General features: G+C 47.8%; 2 protein-coding genes across 2 annotated transcripts; both read right to left on the reverse strand.

Moving 5' to 3' along the window:
- Positions 1-15,874: 15,874 nt before the first annotated feature.
- On the reverse strand, positions 15,875-16,947 carry LOC119325703 (vacuolar iron transporter homolog 1-like). The gene has a single exon (XM_037599420.1). The coding sequence runs from the start codon at positions 16,886-16,888 to the stop codon at positions 16,193-16,195; it is 696 nt and encodes a 231-aa protein (XP_037455317.1). The 5' UTR covers positions 16,889-16,947; the 3' UTR covers positions 15,875-16,192.
- Positions 16,948-18,016: 1,069 nt separating this feature from the next.
- LOC119322705 (autophagy-related protein 13a-like) lies at positions 18,017-22,306 on the reverse strand. Its single transcript, XM_037596201.1, has 3 exons — positions 20,836-22,306; positions 18,883-19,055; positions 18,017-18,598 (listed from the first exon to the last, which is right to left on the reverse strand). The coding sequence occupies exons 1-3, from the start codon at positions 21,988-21,990 to the stop codon at positions 18,313-18,315; spliced, it is 1,614 nt and encodes a 537-aa protein (XP_037452098.1). The 5' UTR covers positions 21,991-22,306; the 3' UTR covers positions 18,017-18,312.
- Positions 22,307-26,168: the final 3,862 nt, after the last annotated feature.

The raw sequence follows: 26,168 nt of genomic DNA on the forward strand, positions 1-26,168 counted from the left end.
GTCTTGCTATTGCTGTAGGAGAAGGACCAGCAGCTCTTGGTTCTGAGTTTCTTGCAGTAGCCTTGCAAAGAAAAGGAAAACAGTTAATAATACTAGAAAGAAATGTACAAGAAAGGAAACATTAGTATATTTCAAGGTGAAAAATTATTACCACATGTTTATTCTTCCTCAAAGCAAGCTCAGGCTTCAACTGTTTAAGACAGTTTGTGTACCTATGCCCTTGGAGACCACAATTGCCACATGTTATGGTCCCCATTCTTGATGTGTCTTTTGGCTTTGGTACTTCAAATTTGCCCTTGATCCTCTTTTCTTTCTTTCTTCCTCTCTTGATTTTGAATGCAGGTGGTTATATGTCTGGACCAGGGGTCCTTGTACAATCATGCTCACCAGGCACAGGAAAGATCATTGGTTCATAAGCTGCAACATAAAAATCTTTCTTGAAGAATTTGCTAACATAATCCTCTGGTTTCCTTTTAGCCTTGTTTATTGCAAAGATGGCATGGTTGCATGGTATGCCACTAAGGTCCCACTTCCTGCATCCACAAGTCTCAAGTTTCAGGTTGACAACATGTGTTTGCTGCCCACTTGTAACTTGCCATAAGTTCACCCCAGCTTGTATTGGCTTGTAGTATCTGGCCCTCTCCTTCTCAACCTCTAGCTTCTCACTGTAATAAGGTGTTATCTCCCATCTTGCTGCCTTTCCACTCTCTCTGTTCCTGTGCCACCTCACCATCTACTTATCTTTTATCCCATCACACATTGTCCTTATAGGTTTTCTCCTAGCATCTAGAATGTACTTGTTGAACACCTCAGACAAGTTGTTCACTACCAAGTCAGCATTGCGGTTTGTGTCAAATGCATGCCTTGCCCATGTTTTTTTTGTATTGCAGTAACCCACTCCCATGCTTCCTCACTTTTAGCTCTAAGGTCATTCATTGCAATATTAAATGTGTGTTCATTGTAGGCATAGCTAGCATTATCCATGCACTTCTTAAGATCTTCACCCCTAAACCCAGCATTTTGGAAACTTGCATATAAATGTCTAAGGCAGAATATTTGGTTGCAATTTGGAAACACAACATTCACTGCATTCAGTAACCCCTGATACACACAATTTAACAAGTCTAAGCTACAAGCTAAAGAAATTTGCACCAATGAAACTCTAAGCTAATGTAAACACTTGTGAAAAACATAATGAAATATGCAAACACATACCTTTTGTTTATCTGACATTATAGTATAAGGTCCAAACTGGCCCACTTCTCCCCTAGGCAAATTTTGAGTTGGTGTAGAAACCAACACCAACTAGGTGTGTCCTCTTGTCCAACTATGCCAAATGTCAGTGGATATATGTTGTTGTTGCCATCTCTACCAGTGGCAGCAAGGAGTTGAGCACCTGTAGCCAGCTTAATAAAGCATCCATCAACACCTGCATAATCAACATTTCCCAACATTAAATACATTTAAGTGAGATACAATATGGAGTACTCTACAGTATGTAAGTGGTGCACAAGGTTCAGAAACTAACCAATGAATGGCCTGCACCCCTTGAGAAACCCCTCCCTTGCTCCATTCATGCAAAAGAACATGGCATGAAATCTTGGGCCTGGGTGGGGTATTTTTGCAGTTGGTACTGGAGTAACAATAGTGACTATTACTCTACTCCCAGGGTTTGTGTCCATGACAGTCTGAGCATAGTCTTTAAGCCTAGGATATTGCTTCTTGTGATCTCCTAACACAGCTTCAATAGTTATGTTCTTTGCCCTATATGCCATGCACTTGGGCACATCTACACCATATTTTTTCATGCATGCATCAATTATAGTCTGAATACTAGTAGTTATATCAGATCTGAAGAGATGCTCATATTTATGTGCTAACCACTTAGCACTAACCCTGGTGGTCTCAGTAGTGCTAGGGCAAGTGTGCTCTAGTCTCATCTTCTTAATTACAAAGGTTTTCTCCCCATTTATAACAGCTGCCACCATAAAGAACTGGCATTATTTATCTGTACACTCAACAATTATTCTCTGATCTGAATTCCTGTGATACTTGAAATTCCTGGCCCGAGTGATGCGCAAATTCAACAAAGCATCTCTGAATTGATGTTGATCCCTAAAACACAACTTTAGACACAGTTGTGTTCATGTGGTTGCTCCATTTTCTCATTGTACCACTTCCTAGCAGGCCTTTTCTTTGCCCTACTCTTCCTTTTCTTTGGTAGGACAAATAAGAGTGGCTCAAAACCATCATCATCACTCTCCCTCAACAACCCCTTCTCTTCTTGACCTGATGATGGTCTGAAATTAGGTTCAACCTCTGGTAGCTTACTGGAATGTGACCTAGTTGCTGGTCCTCTTCTAACTGTTAGCTTCTGTTTCTTAACAGGTACAACTATATTTTCTTCTTCTTCTTCAAAAGTCCTATCTTCCTCTACCTCAAATGAGTCCTCAACTTTAGTGTCACCCTCATAATGCAGCACTTGTTCCTCCTCTGATTGCTCATCATCTGATTCTTCCTCTTGTACTTCTAGCTCTCTCTGTCTCTTCCCCTCTTCCACCTCTACATCTTCATCATCACACACATAATTAGGGTCACTTTCAATTTGACCATCCTCATCGCAGGCACAAGCATCACTGTCCTCATATACCTCATATCCTTGATATCCCTCTTCTTCTTCTTCCAAAACAGCTTTCAACTTGGCATTTCCATTCTTGCTTTCTTGTGTGCAAACACCAGGAGGATGAGGTGTGCTAGAGTTGCTACATTGACTCTCAAAAACTACTCCTTGCTGATCAACAACTAAGATAGGAGGCTCACTTAGGTCAAAAACAATAGGCTCTTGGCACACAACAGTGGACAACTCTAGCCTTTCACATTGCTGCCTCTCAAAGTCAGTATTAGGGGGTGGACAAGCCCTAACTAGCAAATTAAGCACCAATTTGTCCTGGATCTTTCCCTTTATCATTTGTCATTCTGCATGATTGTCTACCAAATCCAACCCTTTCTCTCCTAAAGATGGATTTTCAATGTGATACAAAAAATCATATGCGTTAAATCCTTGGGTTTCCATCACCGCAACCAATTCAGATAAGTAATATTTGAACTACACAGCTTCATCTCCAATGGTCCTCTTGCATCAAAATGGATCCTTACTTTCCAAATGTCTTCATCCAAACTACACAAAAAAATAAATTTCATGTATTCATTAGCATAAACCTAAATTTGGAGAGCAACAGTACAGTAAAGAAAATTTCAAGTAACTTTGTTGTAAGTCTAAAATTTACTATTACTACCACAGATGACAAAACATGAATCAATGTAGTTTACTATTTCAGCACTGTCAGAGTTATTTACCCTATTGTATAAGGGGTTTCCTGCATATATTCCACACCTGTACATGTATATATACTGGCCTATGGCCACCTGGAAATACAAGTTGCTTTCCTAACATGGTATTAGAGCTAGGTCAATTTTTTGCACGCTGCAACTCGTGTTGTTGATCCACCTCGCGTCGTTGCCCTCATCTGCGGCCGCCGCTGGCTCTCCGTGCCTGCTCCTCTCCCCCCTGCAGGTAAACGCCAGGACGTGTTGTTCGTCTGTGGTCAGTTCCTTCTTGTCGCCGATCTCCGCCGTCCTTGCCGGATCCCAGCCGCCGCCCTCGCTCGATCTCCGTCACCCTCCCACGCTCCGATCTGCATCAACGTCCGTGGTCGCTCTCTGCCTGAAGTCCCGATCCAGTGGGTTGCCCCAGCCGCCAGGTCCCGCCAGTACTCCAGCCCCCGCCAGGTCCCTCCCGTACTCCAGCCCCCGGGTCCCACCGTTGCTGAAGCCGGGTTTCCAACTGCTCTCGATCCTCCAGCCGCCAGGTCCTGATCGAGATTGCTGATCGTCGGCCACCTTTGATTCCTTCGGCTTGATCCAAAAAAAAACAGTTGTGATGTCTCTGTCCTTGGGCTATGTTGTTCTTCCTCGATGTCCGATGATTTTTTATGGTACCAACTACATTGAGTTTGTCGGCTTCATGTGCATTCACATGCATGGCCTTCGTCTCTGGGGCATTCTTTCTGGCGAGGTCCCCAATCCGCCGTGTCTAGTTCCTCATGTGGCTCCTACTCCCCCGACGCCACCGGTTCTTGTTGTCGACGCTGATCGGGCTGCGAAGGATGCAGCAAAGATGGCTAATGACGCTGCCGTTCTTGCTTATGATGAGTAGGTTCAGACCTATGAGGATGCACTTCAGGCTTATCATGCAGCTCTGTCTTCTTACACTCAGTGGCTTGATGATGATGCTCGTGCTGGAGCTGTTCTCATTGCCAGTGTTCTGCCTTAGTTTGCCTCTGAGTTTCTCGGCCTCTCTATTGTATTTGAGATGTGGACTCGGCTTCGTCAGCGCTATCAACCCTCTGGTGATGCCTTATACCCGTTTGTGGTTCGTCAGGAGCATGGTCTTCAGCAGGGTGACTCCACTATTGATGAGTTCTAAGCACAGAGTTCTGCTATCTGGCATCAGCTTGATTCTCTTTGCACTGCTGGTTGTCATACTTGTCAGTGTTTCCAGGTTGTGCGGGCTGATTTGGAGTTTCATCATGTCTATGAGTTCTTGTCTCGACTCCGTAAGGAGTTTGAGCCCCGACGCGCTCAGTTGTTTGCTCGTGGTCATATATCCCTCATGGAGGCGCTTTAAGATCCGTGCTGAGGAGACTCGCCTCCGTGGCACTGGTTTACTTGAGGTTCCCTCTGTGCTTGCTACTCGAGTTCCTGCTATGCCTGCTACACCGACTCCTTCCCACTCGAGTGCTCCGCCGCTCTTGCCTACTCCTACGGGCGGCCAGGGTCGGTCTCGTCCTCACTGCGGCTACTGCAAGATGGATGGCCATGTTGAGTCTCAGTGCTTCCAGAAGAAGAAACACCTGCATAAGGCGCGATCATCAGCTTCAGGGGCTTCTTCTACTTCGACATCTTTAGCCACCGCCTTGACTGAGCAGGATATTCTGCGACTTAAGTGTCTTCTTGCCGCTTCAGGTTCTCCTTCAACGGGTACTGCAGGTTCTGTGACTGATGCTTCCTGCACTGAGCGACCACCCTCTACACAGTCAGGTACATCCTCATGGGTTCTGGACTCCGGAGCTTCTTTTCATATGTCTTCTCATTCTTCAAATTTGTCCTCTCTTAAATCGCTTGATTTTCCTGTTCATGTACTCACTGCTGATGGTACTCCTCTTTCTGTTGCTAGTCGAGGCAATCTTACCACACCTTCTTACTATGTTCCTGATGTTGCTCATGTTCCTCGACTTACCATGAATCTTTTTTCTGTCGGTCAACTTACCGATTCTGGTTGTCGCGTCATCCTTGACGTTGACTCTTGTTCTGTTCAAGATCGTCAAACGCACACTTTGGTTGGGGCTGGCCCTCACCGCCATGACTCTCAGGGTCTTTGGGAGCTAGACTGGCTTCATGTTCCTTCCGCTGCCACCACTATTGCCAGTCCATCCGCTTTTGTCGCTTTAGCTACCGGCTCCTTCCAGCAGTGGCATCATCGACTTGGTCATCTTTGTGGGTCTCGCTTGTCATCATTAGCTCGTCGAGGTCTTCTCGGGTCTGTCCCAGGAGATGTCTCTTTAGAGTGTCAGGGTTGTAGACTAGGAAAACAGATTCAGATACCTTACCCTACTAGTGAGTCGGTGTCTCAGCATCCTTTTGATTTAGTCCATTCTGATGTATGGGGTCTGGCTCCGTTCGCTTCGAAAGGGGGCCATCAATACTATATTATTTTCATAGATGATTTCTCTCATTACACTTGGCTTTATTTTATGACTTCTCGCAGTGAGGTTCTTTCCATCTATAAGCGTTTTGCTGCCATGGTTCACACTCAGTTCTCTTCGCCTATTCGACGCTTTGCTTGTTTGGTTGTGTTTGCTATGTTCTTCTTGCCCCTCGCGAACGCACCAAACTGATTGCTTAGTCTGTTGAGTGTGTTTTCTTAGGCTATAGATGAGCGTAAGGGCTACCGTTGTTGGGATCCTATCGGTCGTCGGATGCGTATTTCTCGGGATGTGACTTTTGATGAGTCTTGTCCCTTGTACCCTCGTCCATCTTCCTCGACCTTTTCTGTGGAGGATATCTCTTCCCTCACTTTTCCCGACACACCTATCACTCCAGTTGAGCCCTTGTCTCTCCGTCCTGCTCACTCTACTTCTCCACCTCTTGCCGATTTGCTGCCACAATCTCCCACGGTTTCCTCACCTTGCATGTCACTAGATTCTGCACCTTCATTCTTGGTGATTTCTTCCTCTCCACCTCCTGATTCTACCTCGGCTATTCCTCCCCGTATTCTTCCATCTTTGCCTCAATATTATACTCGTCATTCACGTAATGTGGATGTGTCTGCTGACGTGTCGTCCTCCTCGTCTCAGCCTACCTATGGCTTGCGTCCTCGTCTGCTTCCGCCTATTGATCGCCTTGTTTTTTCAACCGATGGTGCTGTTGTTCTTGAGCCGACTTCTTATCGTGAGGTTGTTGTTCATCCTGAATGGCAGTTTGTGATGGCAGAGGAGATTGCTGCTCTTGAACGCACTGGCACATGGGATCTTGTTTCTCTTCCTCTAGGTGTCCGTCCCATCACTTGTAAGTGGGTCTACAAGGTTAAGACTCACTCCAATGGTTCTCTTGAGTGTTACAAAGCTCGTCTCGTGGCTCGTGGTTTTCAGCAGGAGCATGGTCGTGATTATGATGATACATTTGCTTCTGTGGCCCATATGACCACTATCCGCACACTTCTTGTCATGGCCTTTGCACACCACTGGTCTGTATCTCAGCTTGATGTTAAGAATGCCTTTCTTAACTGTGAGCTGCGTGAGGAGGTATACATGCAGCCACCACCTGGGTATTTTGTTCCTGATGGCATGGTATGTCGTCTTCGTCGCTCTCTCTATGGCCTTAAGCAAGCCCCCAGCGCCTGGTTTGAGCGTTTTGCCTTTGTGGTGACTGCCGCTGGTTTTTCAGCGAGTGCTCATGATCCAGCATTGTTTTTCCACCTTTCTCCTCGTGGTCGTACTCTTCATCTTCTCTATGTTGATGACATGATCATCACTGGCGATTACCCTGAGTATATTGCCTTTGTAAAGGCCCGTCTTAGTGAGCAGTTTCTTATGTCCGATCTTGGACCTCTTCGCTACTTTCTTGTGGTTGAAGTCTCTTCTACCTCTAATGGCTTTTTTATATCGCAGGAAACGTATATACAAGATCTTCTTGTTCGTGCTGCTCTTACAGATGAGCGCATTGCTGAGACTCCCATGGAGCTCAATGTTCACCTCTGTGATACTGATGGTGACCCCTTGCCTGACCTGATGCATTATCGTCATCTTGTTGGGAGTCTTGTTTATCTAGCTGTCACTCGTCCGGATATCTCTTATCCGGTTCATATTCTGAGTCAGTTTGTCTCCGCTCCCACTTCGGTTCACTATAGTCATCTCCTTCGTGTTCTTCGATATCTTCTTGGCACAATCTCTCACCGTCTATTCTTTCCTCGCTCCAGTCCTTTACAGCTTCAGGCATATTCGGATGCTATGTGGGCTAGTGATCCCTCCGATCGCCGTTCACTTTCTGCTTACTGTGTTTTTCTTGATGGTTCTCTCATTGCCTGGAAGACGAAGAAACAGACTGTAGTTTCCCGTTCGAGTGTAGAGGCTGAGTTACGAGCTATGGCTCTTTTGACGGCAGAGGTGACTTGGTTACTGTGGTTACTTTAGGATTTTGGTGTTTCTGTTACTACACCTACTCCGCTCTTGTCTGACAGTATAGGTGCTATTAGCATTGCGCGTGATCCTGTGAAGCATGAACTCACCAAGCATATTGGTGTTGATGCTTTCTATGTGCGCACTGGTGTGCAGGATCAGGTTATTGCTCTTCAGTATGTGCCTTCCGAGTTACAGTTGGCAGATTTTCTGACGAAGGCCCAGACTAGAGCGCAACATTGCTTCTATCTCTCCAAACTTAGTGTTGTTAATCCACCATGGGTTTGAGGGGGGTGTTAGAGTTATATATATATAGCCATGTAACCTTTCGTATTTACCCTATTATATAAGGGGTTTCCTGCATATAGCCATCGCCGGCGATCTTCCTCTTTATCATCTGTAATTCTGCATGATTGTCTACCAAATCCAGCCCTTTCTCTCCTAAAGATGGATTTTCAATGTGATACAAACAATCATATGCATTAAATCCTTGGGTTTCCATCACTACAACCAATTCAGATAAGTAATATCTGAACTACACAGCTTCATCTCCAATGGTTCTCTTGCATCAAAATGGATCCTTACTTTCCAAATGTCTTCATCCAAACTACAGAACAAATTAAATTTCATGTATTCATTAGCATAACTCTAAATTTGGAGAGCAACAGTACAGTAAAGAAAATTTCAAGTAACTTTGTTGTAAGTCTAAAATTTACTATTACTACTACAGATGACAGAACATGAATCAATATAGTTTACTATTTCAGCACTGTCAGAGTTATTTACCCTATTGTATAAGGGGTTTCCTGCATAGATTCCACACCTGTACATGTATATATACTGGCCTATGGCCACCTGGAAATACAAGTTGCTTTCCTAACAAGCACAATAGCAAAATCAAGGAAAAAGACAATGCCAGAATACTTCACTTAGTCAAACCCTAATCCCAATTTGTTACTGTAATTGAACTAATTTGAGAGTGCACTACACTATGTTACTAGGTTACTGTAATTGTCCTATACTACTCACTTTAATTGGACAAACCCTAATCCCCAACTGGATAAAGCAGAAGATGAACAAACCCTAAAAATCCCCAATTGGATAAATAATCAGAGGAGGAGGAGAAGGGTACTTACAGCATGCCGCCAAGTCCATGTGTCAACTCATGGCTGCTGCTAGGGTTCGCCACCCACAGCTGCGCCAACCGCAACCGCTGCTCCATGGTGAGTAACATCGACTCCTTCTCGTTGTCGGTCGAGTACGCGGAGCTGGAGTCATCGCCACCATCACCGTCGACGCCAGCCGGCCGCTAGGAGGCCAGAATGGCATGTCACCGCCATCATCGACGCCCTCACCGCCGCCTGTCGGAGTCGCCGACGCCATGGACTAGGATTCAGGTCGAGTCGAGGGGAGGGGAGAGGAATGGTACGGTGGGGGATGAACCGGTGCGACCAAACCAGGTTTGGAGAGCGGCTCGTCCTAGTCAGCGCGCGAGCACGCGTTGATTGGCCAGCGTGGCACCTGACGGGTGGGCCTGAGCTGTCGGATCTAGTGTCAATACATATAAAACGGAGTTTTAGCCTTATTTGCAACGGCCTGGAGCAATGTTGGTACTGACACACAAAAATTAGCAATCGTGGTACCAACCTGCATGTGATGCCCCAATTGTGGTACTTTTGTGCAATTAACTCAGTGTTGATGGCTTTTCTTTGTTCGCCGTGTTATATATCACTGCATGAAGAGATCATCACACCCCAAGACCCTCACCGGCTAGCTCTGGTTTCGATGCTTGCCACCAACACCATCAAAGGGCATTGCAAACTTGTGCATACAAAAAACATGAACCATTCTAGCATACTAAGCTATCGTTACCACAAAGATAACGACCAACCGGGGATTAGCAACCAACATCGTGGAATAAACTCTAGCATGCACGGCTTATAGGCAACTGAAATCAAGAGGCGACACCATAGGAGAGGTAGATGCCATCTCTGTGACACTTAAATCAAGAGCTAGGCGCAGACTAAGATCCCTCCCAACATAGCTCCCAACATGGGTAATGAAGGTCGAGAGGATGGAGAACAGGGTTGATTGAGGATGAACTCGGGGAGCACAACCACACCACATCGCGCCGACCAATCCAAACCCAAGGAGAGAAGTAGCATTCACGTATTGTCAATACAACAACACATTAGCAAATTACAACATTACAACACCGTCAGGGCGATAGGAGGCGATCGCCAGGGTGACCGCGTTCTCTCGCTAGGGTTAGGGTTTCGAAGCACTGGGGTGGTTGGATTCTGGCAAAGCTCGGGGCGGCGACGGCGTCTCCCGTGAGTCAGGCCAGTCAACTTGTCTCTCCGCGCTTTGGAGCGGCGCTCATGGTGGGAGAAGCAGGAGGGAAGGATGCCGACGTGGCGAACAAATCTACACCGATCCCATCTGGGGCGGCGGCGGCCACGCCGGCGCGGAAGGGGGCCGGATCTGCTAGCAGGGAGGCGAGTAAGTCTCCTGTAGAGAGCAAAACTCCATATGCGGCGGCAAGTCTTTCAGCGAGGTTAGGAGGCATGGTGCTCATGGACAAGGAGGAGGAGGGGTTTGTCTTCGAAGATCCACACCCAAAAGTCCATAAAGATCACCGTTGGTCTGCTTTAGGTAAAGTTTGTTCTCCCCGCCCTATGAAGATGTCCGTGGTGGAGAAGACGATGCCTAGGGCTTGGGGACTACACAGAGAAGCTAAGTTTGCTGAAATTGGACCTAATATTTTTTAAGTTCACTTTGGTTCTGAGGGTGACTACAGGCATGTCATACACAATGGCCCTTGGCAGTTCGATTTCAGCGTGCTGGTGATGAAGGTGTACGAAGGAGATAAGAGACCGTCTGAGATGATTTTTGATAAAATTGAGGTGTGGGTGAGGATCTCGGACTTGCCACCAGATAAGAGGACGAAAGCCTTTGGGAGGGCATTGGGAGATTGGTTAGGGGAGACGGTGAAGGTTGATGTGGATAAAGATGGAGTTGCCAGAGGACAGAATTTTAGGATCCAGACTAAGATCTCTGTGTTTGAACCGTTAATTCGCGGTATTTACTTGAGGAAGAAGAAGGATGATGAGGAGAAGACATGGTTTGATTTTTACTACGAGAAGATTCCGCATTTCTGCTTTGACTGTGGAAGACTAGTTCACAAGGGGGGTGAGTGCAATCCCCCAGTTGACTCATCGTCACAATGGGGGGGCTGGCTTCGAGCGTCCCCAGGGAGGAACAATGGGAGCAAAGATGGCTCAAAAACTGGAGGTATGGGAGGCCAGAATAGCTACGGGACCTCTCACACGGGTGAGACGGCTAATAACAACACCATGAACCCGAGGGTCAGGGATATACCTACAAAAAGAAACTTACAAACGGAATTTTCGCGCACCTCGGAGGGTCGCACTGGCGACCCTCCAGTGCATGCAGTAGAGGAAGTATCCAACCCAAACAAAGCTAGAGAGAAGCTCGACATGACACGTGGGAGAGACCTCAGGGACAGCCTTGAGGCAAGGAGGGAAACGGAAATGAGAAGTAAACTAATGGAGCAGCGTGTTGGGAGTCAACGAGCTAAGTTCAGGGAGGCGGGGTGCAAAGAAAAAACAAATGGAGGCAGCAGGGGGTATAGCAGGAACCATGCGTCGGGGGGACATAATGGGCGCCATGCAGATCTAGAGCGGGTCGACCCACTGGGGGGACCCGGTATGCATGGGAACCGGGAACGACGTAGGGGCTATTACGTGAGGAAGGACAGGTCAGATCTTGGGGAGAGACATCGCTTGGAACCAACTTCTTGGAGAGAGGGAGATAATAGGAAGAGGAGGCCGAGGCAGGTGCAGAAGGGACTAGTAGAGAGGATGAGTTCTTTCGCGATACAAGGAGGAAGACTTCCTCGGTGTTTGACCACATCCGTAACAATGATGATAAAGCGGCGAGAGCAATGAATCTCCTTGCCTGGAACTGTCGAGGACTGGGGTTGGACTCGACAGTGGGCGAACTGCGGGACCTTATTAGGTCTCACAACCCAGCGGTGGTGTTCCTTTCAGAAACAAAAAAATCAGCTAAAGCGATGGAACATTTGAAATGGAGTCTGGGATTCACTAGTGGTGTTGCGGTGAGTTGCAATGGGAGAAGTGTTGGTTTGGCTTTGTGGTGGAGGGAGAATGTTAAAGTTACAGTGAGGTCGTGGTGCCAATACTTTATAGATGCTGAGATCGAGTGGGAGTGTAAACTCTATAGGATCACTGGATTCTATGGAGAACCCAAAACCGAGTTGAGGAAGAAATCATGGGATGCTATCCGCTTTCTTCGGGCTTAAGATAACCTACCGTGGCTATGTGTCGACAATTTTAACGAGGCCCTCTTCCATACTGATCAGGTGGGGGGTAACCCAAGGTGTTTCAATCAAATGGAGGATTTTCGAGATTGCTTAGCCGACTATGGCCTGGCTGATCTTGGCTTCACTGGCTACCCCTACACGTGGGATAACAAAAGGGATGGAAAGGATAATATTCAGGTTCGGTTGGACCGTGCCACATGCAATGATGGTTTTTTGAGTCTTTTTCCTGAGACTTCAGTAGAGCATCTTCTCTGTGAAGAATCGGACCACCAAGCCCTCCTGGTACGTATGTTAGAGACGGCTCCACAACGCTCGAGGATGGGGGAGCGGCCGTTCAGATATGAGGAGGCTTGGACCAGACATGATCAGTATGAGGCCATGATAGTGGAGGCTTGGGAAGCGGCGAGCACGGGTGAGGAGGGGGTAACGGCAGTTTGGCAAAAACTTGGCAAAATGGCAGGCTCGATGCAGAGATGGGCGTGAGAGGTTTTTGGGTCGATACGAAGGAAGATCAAACAGCTAAAAGCCCAACTTTTAGAAGCAAAGGAATGGGCGCTTAGCTCGGGTTATCAGCACGAGGTTCGGGAGCTAGAAGAGCAATTGAGGGAGGTATATGAAAGAGAAGAACTTATGTACAAACAGCGCTCCGGAGTGGATTGGCTAAAGGCAGGTGATCAAAATACAAAGTATTTTCAGAACTGGGCATCGCATCGTAAAAGAAAGAATACCATCAAGGCTTTGCGACGACCCGATGGCTCTAGGTGTACAATGGACGAGGAGATGAGAGCCATGGCAGCTTCGTTCTATGAAGAGTTGTTCAAGTCGGAAGGATCGGTGGGGGTGGAGGGAGTGCTACAAAACATTCAGTGGGCGTATTACACAGGAGATGAACACGGAGTTGATAGCGAGTATTTCAGATTCTGAAATAGAGACGGCTCTATTTCAGATGGGGCCGACTAAAGCCTCGGGGCCGGATGGGCTCCCCGCGCTCTTTTATCAGTGACACTAGTCGCTACTCCGGGATGACATTTGCAGAGCTGTGTGGGATTTCCTGGGTGGAGTTGCTACACCAGAGGGTTTTAATGCTACATTGATAGTTATGATTCCAAAAGTCAACTCGCCGGAGCTGTTGTCCCAGTTTCGACCGATTAGCTTATGTAATGTGCTGTACAAGATAGCAACAAAGGTGTTGGCCAACCGATTGAAGGGTATACTTCCGTTGCTTATATCAGAGGAGCAGAGTGCTTTCGTCCCTGGGCGCCTTATCACAGATAATGTGCTAGTGGCCTATGAGTGTGTCCACGCCATTCGCAACAGGAAGAGGAAGAGACCCTTATGTGCTGTGAAGCTTGATATGATGAAGGCTATGACCGTGTTGAGTGGGTGTTCTTGAAGCAGATGATGGAACGGTTTGGATTTGCAGAGTCATGGATAGAGATGATCATGCGGTGTGTGACGACGGCAAATTTCTCGGTAAAGCTCAACGGTGCATGTTCTAGGTGCTTTTTACCCTCCCGAGGCCTCAGACAGGGAGATCCTCTGTTGCCTTATCTGTTCTTATTTTGTGTTGAGGGTTTCTCGGCTCTGTTGAGGAAAGCGCAAGCAGAAAATAGACTGAAAGGAGTGACGTTGGGAGCACTGCCCCCCATGTAACGCATCTCCTTTTTGCAGATGACAGTATTGTGTTCTTGGAGGGCTCCACTGAGTACCTAGAGACTCTAAGGGAGATCTTAGTGAGTTACGAGCAAGCTTCGGGACAGAAGGTGAATTTGCAGAAATCTTCGATTTTCTTTGGCAAGGGCTGTCAGGACAACACTAAAGAAGAGCTCAAGGCGGTGCTGGGGGTGACCTCGGAAGCACTAAGTGAACGGTACCTTGGTCTCCCAACACTGGTTGGACGATCAAAGGAGGGCATCTTTCATTATGTAATGGAGAGTTCAAAGGGTAAATGTAGTAGATGGAAGGGTTTAGGCCTTTCAAAGAAGGCAAGGGAGGTTCTTATCAAGTCTGGTCTCCAAGCAGTACCAACCTTCACCATGAGTTGTTTCCACCTCACAAAGAAAACATGCCGGAATCTGAATTCTATCTCGTCAAAATTCTGGTGGGGGGCAAAGGATGGTGAGAAAAAAGTACATTGGATTTCATGGCAAAAGATGTGCACCTCGAAAAGGGATGGAGGTATGGGTTTCCGCGACCTGACAGTGTTTAATCAGGCTCTTCTTGCAAAGAAAGCCTGGCGTGTCTTACAATTCCCAGAGGCGTTAGTGGCAAGAGTGCTCAAGGCACGCTACTTCAAAGAGGAATCCATTTTGAGCGCAACGTGTCCTGCTACAGCCTCATACACTTACAGAAGTATTTTGCATGGCCGGGATCTACTTCGCGAAGGCTTGGTGTGGAGAATTGGAGACAGATCCAAGGTGAGTATACATCACAGTAACTGGATCCCAAGAGGCGGGTCCATGAAGCCATTGGGACAGACGTATATACCTGGCATGACGAAGGTGGCAGATCTCCTGTTGCCGGACGGAAGGAGCTGGGATCGCGACCGAGTCAGGGAGATGTTCACCCCGGATGATGCTAGCGACATTTTGCAGATTGTGGTGGGTGGTTTGGATGCTGATGACTACCAAGCTTGGAATTTCACAAAGAATGGAATCTTCTCTGTTCGCTCAGCTTATCACTTGAAAATGGCCATGCTCAGATCGCGCTCCGGACGGCCGGAGTCATCTAGCTCGGTGAACAAACACAAGGCGTATATGGCCCTCTGGGGCACGAATGCACCGGGAAAGGCCAAGATCCATCTTTGGAGACTAATTTCAAATGGACTGGCAGTTGGAGCAGAGCTCCATCGATGAAGGATAAAACCTGGGGTTTTCTGTGTTGCTTGTGGGCGTGAAGAAACTATATTTCATTGGTTTTGGGCGTGTCCACACTCTGAACTTTTTTGGCGGCTATTTCGATCGGAGATGGGAGATTTGGTGGCGATCCCACCATGCCAGTTGGACTCCCAGAGAGAGATAGCACATTGGCTACTACAGTGGCTAGCGGGAGCTTCCGATGAGGCAAAGCAGGCAACGATGCAGGCATTATACAGCCTATGGCTGTCGAGGAATGAGACACGAGAAGGGAAAATGATCAAACACCCACACGAAATACTGGGTGTGGTTTTGAGGCAAATGGAGGAGTGGAAGATGGCACATCCCGCATCAGATAACACTCCGGCACGCTTGCAGATTCAGAAATGGGAGCCACCGGATGAGGGCTGGATCAAGGTGAATTCTGACGGCGCAATATCCAAGATGGGAAACAAGGCTGGAGGTGGGGCTGTGCTATGGGATCATATGGGGGCATTCAGAGCTGGTATGTGCCACCACTTCCAGGAGTTGGTCGATCCTGAGGTGGCTGAGCTCTTGGCATGTAAGCGGGCTCTCGAAGTAGCAAAAGATATCAACGAGACGCACGTGCATGTCGAGCTAGACGCTAGAGGAGTCGTGCAGATGTTGAAGAAACACACTAAGGAGCTCTCGCCGTCTGGGCCTCTGGTGGAGGAGATCAAATCCTTGATGCAGTCCTTTGTCGACTCTAAGGTGTCTTGGGTTAGACGTTCTGCTAATGCTGCCGCGCATAAGCTAGCTAGAGTAGGAGTTGGTGATGAACTTTGTAAGGTTTGGTTGGGGCTCCCCCGGATTTCGTTCTTTCTGTTTTGTCGGATGAGATTCCGAACATCGTAATTTAATAAATGCGGTAGTATTTTCCCTAAAAAAAACACCGTTGAGATATTTGAATGGCCTCATGACAAGTTGTGACTGTACATAAGCAGTGACATTTCCGAGTGCAGAATGACATGCAACATTCTTTTCATAGGCCAGCAGCAGCAAACTTCATAATCTGTATTCAAATATACGATCTCCTGGCTAGTAGTACGACCGGCCACATGCACGTTAGTAGCAATATACTTACATGATATGTTTTCGTAAAGCGCAGCACCAACAGACCTAGCGCTACTCTGCTAGTCTTGTTTTCTAAATAATCCATTGGCTCGGTTATTCCCGCGGCAAAATATATACTTCTGCCCGTAATTTGCGCTCGCCTAAGCGCCGTGCACTCCGAAGAGCTTAAGCGCCCCGTAGGTGGTGGCCATGGCGAGCCACCCTCCCACCAGCACCCGGGCCCCGGACCGCACCACGCTCGCGCCGCCCAGGTACGCGCCCAGCACGCCGAAGCCGGCAAGCCCGACGCTGCTCGCCGCGCACACGGCCACAACCCTGCCCGCCCACGTCCGCACGAACCCGCCGCTCAGAAGCGGCAGCGCGGCGCCCGCCGCGAACGCCAGGGCCGACGCGCCCGCCGCCAGCATCGGGCTCGGCAGGTTGCTCCTGTCGCCGTCGCCGCCGCGGATGCGCTTGATCTGGGCCACCTCGATGTCGTACTGCGCGTACACGGACACGAACTCGCCGATGGCCATGCTGCAGGCGCCGGACACGAGCCCCGCGACGCCCGACACGAGCATCGCGCGCTTGGAATCGTTGACGGCGCCAACGCCGATCATGAGGGAGGCCACGGTGACGAGGCCGTCGTTGGCGCCCAGGACGGCCGCGCGGAGCCACTGTGCGCGCGCTACGTAGTTGACGCCGTCGCCGCCCGGGCTGCCACCACCCGCCTCCACGTCGTCGTCAACGTCGGCCGCCGCAGGACTGATCTCTTCTTGCTTCGGCTTGGCGGGGGACTTGGGTGCGGCGTCCGCGGCCGCGTGGACGTGCGAGCTAAGGTCGGCGGCGGGAGCCATGGACGCAACACACCGCGGGTGTAATGAGATGAGCTCTAGCACTGTTGTGTGCAAATGGGAACCTGGACTGGAGCGTGGTAACCACACTCGCGGCGGCCGGGGTATTTATAGGGAAACTAGCTCATCGTCATGGATTTTTGTTCTAGCACTGTAAAAAAAATGGAATGACACGTGGCCACACATAGAGATCAACTTTCTGTGAGTCGCACGCCTTCGGCGGGTATTATATGGGCACTGCAAAGAGTTTTGATTCGAAATAGCGAGTTTTCTTTTTCTTTATTAATTGATCCAGAGACGTGGTGCGACGTTTCTTCTCTCTCGGTTGAACGTGGTGCGACATCTGGAACGCGCTCGAGAACACTTCGGGCCGGTGGGATTCCATTTCCACGAGAGTAAAAACGGCACGTTCGCAACTTTTTTTGAACAACGGTACAAACGCAGGCGCTCATACATCCATCCCACTCGGTTGTCTGAGGGCTGCTGCACTGTGAAACTTTCGCTCAGAGCATCCCACGAAAATTTTCGACGAATCCGCAAAACTGGGAAAGAACGGCATTTGGCTTGTTTTGTTCCAGTCTCACTCCATTCCTCTGATACACAAATGCGAACAGAAGCATCAGCACAACCGGCCACCAACTTACTGGAAGATGAAACTTGTGAACAGATGTGCTCATGTTATCCGCCTAAAGCTGAACGGGTTCAGAAGCTTGCTTGCGACGCCTCACAGCTCAACATTTTCAGGAAACATTTGCGGTATCCTGCTCTCCTTGGAGCGGATGTAGCGCGTTCTCAATGGAAACAAGCAAAAGGGATGATGAAGATGATTCCTGCCGTTACTTTACTCATTTACAGAGACGCGTTTGCTCTGAAGAAAAGGGCAGATGCCACAAGAAAGGGAAATGGATACACATAGGCCAGGCTGAAAGCAGAAACTCCAACGTTGCAAGCAAGCTCGAAGCTGCCATTTTCGATTCTAGGAGTGCGCTTTACAGATAACCAGGTAGTACAGAAGCATCAGTCGCAAAGCAAGTAAGCAGAATTCATGGTTTCATACTGCTCCGTGCACAGAAATTTCAGCTCACAACATCAACGATCCAGCGCACCAAGAGCACTAGTACAAAGAGCTGCTGACATGGAACAAATAAATAGTTCAGTATGATGATGATTATATATAATTCCAAACACACACCAGTGGGTTTCCAGCAACAAGAATCCTGTCGGTTTTGCTTTTATGCAAAACACTATCAACAGAGGCGGATCATGAGACTGCTTGAGTTTGAGAATGAGGTGCCGTAAAACAAGTGCCAGTTGATGGTTATATACATAGCTCATGGAGATATCCTCACTCATCAATACGGACTACCGATCTTACCGTGTAATAGTATCCTGTGTGATTGGCTGATTGGGAGCCTTCGTCCGTTAAGTTAGGATCTATCGAATGAATCTTGCATTCTAGATCTACTACGGGAGAGCAGGTTCTCCTTTATATCTTTGAAAGATTCAAGCTCCTCGAATGCATCAGACGTTCTACGGGACATGAACGAGCTGGTGTTGCCTGCTTCGGTAGATTCAGCCCTTGATGTAACAGATGAATTGCTAGGATCTCGCAACGGACGTGCAGACCTCAGCAGATGGACAAGATAGCCAACCGCAGCATCTTGTGATTTATGCGAGGACGAAGCCGACTGGTCCTCCTTACCACCACTGCTCCTGTAAAGTGCATGTCATGGAAGCACATCAAATTTTGCTAATCAGTAAGATCTACTCCCTCTGAGAACATCACATATAAGACGTTTTAGATCACTAGTGATCTAAAACGTCTTAGCTTGTTTACAGAGGTAGTACTAAATAGGGTTAGGAACAGCGTCTCAAGTACTAAACATCACATATAACATATACATGTAGCATATACTGCTTATAATTAACTAACTGGATACCCAGGTCATGAACCACATGGAAATATCTGCCAAATTTGAAGCAGGACTCAAACATACCCAGGTCTGGAATCAGGTGCATCGACATCATCCACAGCAAAAGGAAGATATGCATCATCAGTATCATCTTGCGTAGACAGTCTGCTTGAACTCCTTGAAATCCCATGTCGTGGGGAACCACTAGAGGAGAAAACACCTGAGAACCTACCAGATTCCTCCCTACTGTCCTTAGTCTGCATATAGGCCAAAAGATATAGACTTAGCAGGCATAAAACCTAGTCTATCAACCTTGGTTTATACTGAGTGCAATGGAAAATGAAGGCTAAGACTCATATGCTGCTCGTCATAGGTGTGAAGAGTGGTGACCCGTTTGCCTGCCACTTTGGGCATAAAACTTTACCAACATCCAAACATCCCCTCACACTTGCAGTACACAGGTTGTGGACCATGCGAAAAAGATAAGAAGGAAATGCCCATAATATGTCGGAATTAGTTTTTTATAAGATGTGGCCCACAAATCAGTTAGCGGAAACAGACACTTGAGGATTTGTTAAGCAGAAATGGAGTGGACACAAAAGTTATTTTGGGTAAACTAAATACTGATTTATGAAGAAGACGTGCTTAGAAAACTCAAGCAGGTGCACCGACTGGTATTCCTTGTACAAGAACGGTTACGACACCAGGCACTCCACGGAATACATTACACCAACAGGAGTTGAACTCTGGTACTCCAAACATCATAACTCAATTAGAGTAGGCGGGCTTATCTCTCATGCGGCCCCACCAACTGAGACTGAGAGATGCTCAGTATGAAGAAGACGTGCCAATTTGGCTTATTATATTAGAAAAAAAACAAGGACATATGATTAGAAATAAAATCTTAGAAATCCACTGATTTCTGATGTGAACACTATGTTTGTCAGCTATCTGCATAGTGATTTCCAGTATCAAATATGAATATAACAAGTTTCACATCTATCTTGGCAGAGTTATTTCCACTCCCAGATATGAATACTACAACAAAATTAAGATTTTCAAGTTTTGACATATAATGTGAAGTACAAGATATATATTTATTCCCCCAAAATAATATGTATATTCACACAATAACATTCTCACCAAAAGTTGATAACCAATATTTCACTACGACCAAGTATGTGTAATGCATAAACTAATTTATGAATTGCATCAGGGATACAGAGGGGGTCTATTGGAAAAGGGTGAGCTTACGCAAGGCCTTATAAAACTAGCAGCCAGGATATAAAATGCACCAGAGGTCCTATAAGTATCACAAGTATGTCAAGTTGGTCCTAAAAGTATCAAAACGCATATTTCAGGAACTTGTCTATTTTTGGGACTCAAATATGCATTTCAAACTGTTAGGACTAACCGACTAAGGTTATTTAGTCTGGACAGGTTTGACCTACAAAGAACCAGGAGAGGTGTGCCATTTCCAAAATAAGAAATTCAAATAAATAAAATAACATGTCAGCCTTCGAGCAATTCTAGAGAATTCTATGCTCCCATCGCGGTATGTATGTAGTATGGGTTGACAATACGATAATCATTAGTAATTAGACAAAATTCAGTAAAAAGAAGGTGTAGTATGCTGCAGCACCCTAGGTTACAAGATTATGAAAATCATATCATACCAAGTGCCAGTCTGGAGTGATACAAATTATGCCACTGTAACTATCAGGCTAAATGTTCGAGAAATAATATCAGGCTAAACCAAACAAGTTATGCATACTACCTGCAGAATTGGTGAAGGGGAGATTTATCAACATAACTTTACGGTTGGGTGCATGTGTTCCCGTGGCCTTTCGACTTTAATGGGACTACTAAAATTACCAAGATTCCACCCTACTTGACACAATATCATATCAACCACCCTTATAAACTCCGTCCAGGCTGCATTTCGGATACCATAACAATCTGTACTGTCCTTGAGTTTTCAGTTATGCACACAAACATCATCAGTTAAGCATATGCATTGCAAACGCGAGGAATCACCTTTGGAGCAGCAGGCAAGTTAGCGTAGAGATCGGCTATCCGGAGCCCCTCTGCCTTCCGGGATGAGCGGCCGCTCTCTGTGAGTGACTCGTGTGACCGTGCCTCCCCTCGCACGCTCTTGGGTGAAGGTGGAGGTAGCATGAACCCCCTGCTGGGATCGGACATGTTCCGATACTGGACAGGGCCCCTCCCTCCGCCCGCTTGCGGTATGCTCATTGGTGCGGTCTCCCCGCACAGCCGCGACTGCAGGTAGCCGCCACCGAACGTGGGAGGAGATGGCGTGGGAGACGCGTACAGCGTTGGGGGCGGTGAGAACTTGGCGTGCTGCCCGGGCGACTGTGGCCAGTAGGCACCAGCAGGCGACGCCCAGCTGTTGGGGCGGCGTGAGGGCAGCGGCAAGGCCGAGCTGGCAGGCTCTGTGAGCGACGACGGGAAGGAGCGCATAGGCTCCGCTGCCGGGCTCCCGACGTAATCGGTGATGAGCATGGCGGAGGAGAGAGACGTGATCTCGAAGTTGTAGGCGGCGAGGCTGGGGAGGTACTGGACGGACACGACCAGGCGGCCGAGGTGGGTCTCTACGGGGGGGAAGCCGCGGGTGCGCATGGCCGCCTCGTCGGCGCGGGAGAAAGGGGCGGCGAAGGAGCCGACGCGGTGGCCCATCTCGTAGTTGTAGCCCTGGCCGGACGCGCAGAGCGTGCGGAAGACGCGGTACGCCGGGAGAAGGCGGAGCGTGGTGTAGAGCGACCTGAGCAGCGTGATGCAGCGCTTGTACGCCCTGTTGACGGCCAGCCCTTCCCCCGCCTCGGCGGCCGCCCTCTCCCCAGCCGACCAGGGCTCGCACGCCACCGTCCACCTCTCCACCACCTCCTCCTCCTCCCCGCCGGCCGACGGGGCCAGGTACACGTCCACCACGACCGGCTCCCCGAGGGCCGGCTCCGGGACGTGCTCCGCCGCGGGCGGCGCGTGGAGCGGCAGGTGGAACCACCTGTCCCGCCTCCGCACCGCCGCCGACGCTGGCGCCGGCGCGATCGGGCGCGGCGCGCGCGCGGCGAGGATGGCGTGCAGCGCCTTGAGGTGGAACTGCGGCACCATCAGCTCCGCGCCAGACCGGCCGCCGCCGCCGCCACCACCACCAGAGTCCGACAGGCTCGCCATTGCGACCAATCTACTACTCCCCGCAACTCCGCGGCAGTCAAACCCTGTTCCCCGCTGCTACTCTGCTGCATGGCTGGGGCGCGCGCGGCAGTACGGCCGCATAAATCTGGGCTCGATGGCGCGCCAGGGGCGATCGGATTGGAGAAGGCGGATCCGCGCACGACCGGGACCGGGACCTGGCTTGCTCGGGAAGGAGGAGGAGTTCGGATATGTCGTTCGTTCGTTTTGGCGTGCACGACCGTGGGATTGGGGAATTTGGTTCGTGGTTTTGAATCGCGCGAACGGGTGGTCGCTGTTGGCGTCCGTCACGCCGCAATCAGTTTCGTTTTAGGTGCGGCGAGCAAGGCATCTCATCATCACCACTTCACCAGTTCCAATGATTTGCGTTGCGATAAGAAGACAGACTCTCTCTCTCTCTCTCTCTCTCTCTCTCTCTCTCTCTGTGTGTGTCATTCAAAAAAAAAAGAGTCAAAGATAGTTTTGCCAAATTTTGTCAAATTTGGGTTGGTGAAGTGTAAATTTTGGACCGATGATGATAAGAATTAAGATGCGGCTGCTGTTGGCGTGGCTGTGCCGTGCACGTTGGCCGCGTGCACGTTTGGAGCTTGTTTGGTGGAGTGGAGAAGGAAGGGAGGAAGCTTTGAAGGGATGGCTGAATGAATAATAATATTTCCTTCCTTTGATTCCCTCCCTCGTTTACCTATCAATCAGCCTATAATAGTACTGGGACTGTTGTTGCTTTGGCGTGTGGAGGAGCGCGAGACAGGCGTGTTCGTCCCTTCCGAAAGAGGGCTTCGTAATTGCTTTGGACTTTTGTAGTACCACATCTACATGGGACGGGATAGGGTCCTCCAACAGTGTGTGCATACTCCCGCAAACCAACCAACGTGTGTTAACCTGTGTTTGAGATGGTTAGGTGTATAATAGTATTTACAGTCCATCTGGGTTTAAATCATGATGCTCGTATTTATCCTAGATTTAGAAACGTCAATTAAAATGAGTCGAAGAAAACATTTTTTTTCGATAGTTGTGTTATTGTTTCATTTGGTCCTAATCAAAATAAAGTTTGCATGTTTTCCTTTGATTGGAATTTTCTTTACTTCAGAATTCACTTCGTTCAAGGCTATGTTTGGACAGACGTGTAATTTTCATTACTCCCTCCATACCACAATGTAGTGCGTCCGCACTTAGAGCATGGTTAATAGTATAGCCAACTGCTGGCTATAAGCCATTGCCATGTCATCTATAGCCCATCTTATAGCCAATATGTACAATAGTTGATTAGAAGAGTGTATTACTTTTTTATTATATGGCCCACGTTTCACTCTCACAAAGTGACTAGGAGCACGTGCTAGAGCTGGCTCTTCACCAAGAGCCCGCTTATCTTCTCTCTCTTCTTCTCTTTCCTCCAACTAAGTAAAAATATACTAGTTTATTTCTTATAGCCAGCTGACTCAGCTCTATTGTACCTGCTCTTACCGAGATCCAAATTTGACTGTAAATTTAACCAACAAGACCGATTACGTCGGGAGCAAAAATTATATCACTAAATTCATGTCAAAAATATGAATTCAGTGGTATAGTTTTTGCTCCCGCTGCAGTCGGTCTCGTTTGTTAATTTATGGTCAAACTTGAATCTCGATAAGCGCAAGCGCACTACATTGTGGAATGAAGGGAGTAATAAATATCCCAGACAAACATGGATGCTTGCATTTGATCTCTACTCGTCCTCTAGACAAAACCCACTCCACAATACAATCATGCAGGAGTACTATGGATTCGGACATACTTGAACCTTAGGCTCAGTCTTACTGTTGAATGAGAATGACAACAGAGGAGAGACTCCCCTGTCTTATTCTTATAAGAGATGAGGAACTTGAACCCGCGTTGTCGACATTAGGCCATCTCCAACGGCAACCTGCAAAAAATCTCCCGCATCCGTCCACGGACAGAGGATTAGTCCGCGGACACGGATGCACGAGATCGACAACCAACTGTGGTTGCATACATCCGGCCTTTCAAAAAAATCTCAGTCTGCACGATCAAGTAGCCACATGCAAAGGGCACAGAGTTCAAATAGCCGCATGCAGCACTAGTTCAAATATTTACATCCCAACATTGTTCTCCCCTTTCACCGCCCACTCATGCTCAATCAGATCTTCCTTGAGCTGCTCGTGAGTTGGTCGATGCGGAATTTGTTGATGCATTTGAATAAACTCCTCAAATGTGGCCGGATTCTGGTCCGAAAGTTGGATAGGATCACCCATGTTCTCAAATTCCAGAGCTGCGGCAGCATCGTCACCCTCGTCCTCGACGATCATGTTGTGGATGATCACACAACATCATCACCTCCCACAAGGTCTCCGAATCCCATAGTTTTGCAGGTCCACAAACAACTGCAAAAACACACCCGAAGAACTCCAAATGCCCTCTCGACATCCTTTCTAGCCGCCTCTTGTCTTTGGGTAAAATGGGCCTTTTTCTGGCCAATTGGGTTTAAGATGGTGCTGAAAAAGATAGCCCATGGAGGATAGATACCGTCAACCAGATAGTAGCCCATGTTGTACTCATGTCCATTGACAGTATAGTGGCAAAAAGGAGCTTTTTATCCAGTCAGTCTCGCAAACAACGGCGATTGTTGCAGCACATTGATGTCATTTTGAGACCCGGGCATGCCAAAAAAGCGTGACAAATCCAAAGATCATGTGATGCTACTGCTTCAAGAATGATGGTGGGCTTCTTAACATGACCCTGATATTGCCCTTGTAAAGTCTTCGGGGAACTCTTCCATTTCCAATGCATGCAATTAAGAGATCCAAGCAAACCAGACCACCCTATTGCTTCTGAGATTGTCAGGAGCCTCTCGGTGTCTGCCACAGTTGGTTCTCAGGTACTGAGGTCCGAACACCTTGACCACAGCAGTTGCAAACCTGACCATGGCATCTCCACATGTGCTCTCAGACATCCGTAGGTACTCGTCCCATGAATCAACGGTCGTGCCATATGCAAGCATCTGAAGTGTGGCCATTCACTTCTGGTAACTAGAGAAGCCAATCGTTCCCATGATGTCCTTCTTCGGGATGAAGTAGTCATCGTAGGGCCGGACGCCATGTTACAAACGATCGAAGACAGTCTTGCGCATCCGAAAATGCCGACGAAAATGGTCAGTGAATAGTGCATCAGGGGCAAAGTAGTCGACCATCAGTGTCAAATGCCCACGCGCCCTGTTGCAGTTGAGCACTCGATGACCATTGATCGAGCCCTTGGAATTGAGAACATGCTCCTAAAGGAAATATGCCCTAGAGGCAATAATAAAGTTGTTTTTTATATTTCCTTACATCATGATAAATGTTTATTATTCATGCTAGAATTGTATTAACCAGAAACTTAGTACATGTGTGAATACATAGACAAAACATAGTGTCCCTAGTATGCCTCTACTTGACTAGCTCGTCAATGAAATATGGTTATGTTTCCTAACCATATACATGTGTTGTCATTTGATGAACGAGATCACATCATTAGGAGAATGATGTGATGGACAAGACCCATTCGTTAGCTTAGCATTATGATCGTTACAGTTTTATTGTCACTGCTTTCTTCATGACTTATACATGTTCCTCTGACCATGAGATTATGCAACTGCCGAATACCGGAGGAACACCTTGTGTGCTATCAAACATCACAACGTAACTGGGTGATTATAAAGATGCTCTACAGGTGTGTCCGAAGGTGTTTGTTGGGTTGGCATAGACCGAGATTAGGATTTGTCACTCCGTGTATCGGAGAGGTATCTCTGGGCCCTGTCGGTAATGCTCATCACTATAAGCCTTGCAAGCAATGTGACTAATGAGTTAGTTATGGGATGAAGCATTACGGAACGAGTAAAGAGACTTGCCAGTAACGAGATTGAACTAGGTATGATGATACCGACGATCGACTCTCGGGCAAGTAACATATCAATGACAAAGAGAACAACGTATGTTGTTATGCGGTTTGACCGATAAAGATCTTCGTAGAATATGTAGGAGCCAATATGAGCATACAGGTTCCGCTATTGGTTATTGATCGGAGATGTGTCTCGATCATGTCTACATAGTTCTCGAACTCGTAGGGTACGCATGCTTAACGTTCGATGACGATTTGTATTAAGACTTATGTGTTTTTGATGACCGAAG

Source organism: Triticum dicoccoides, chromosome 6B (genome assembly GCF_002162155.2).
Source record: "Triticum dicoccoides isolate Atlit2015 ecotype Zavitan chromosome 6B, WEW_v2.0, whole genome shotgun sequence".
Lineage (NCBI taxonomy): Eukaryota > Viridiplantae > Streptophyta > Magnoliopsida > Poales > Poaceae > Triticum > Triticum dicoccoides.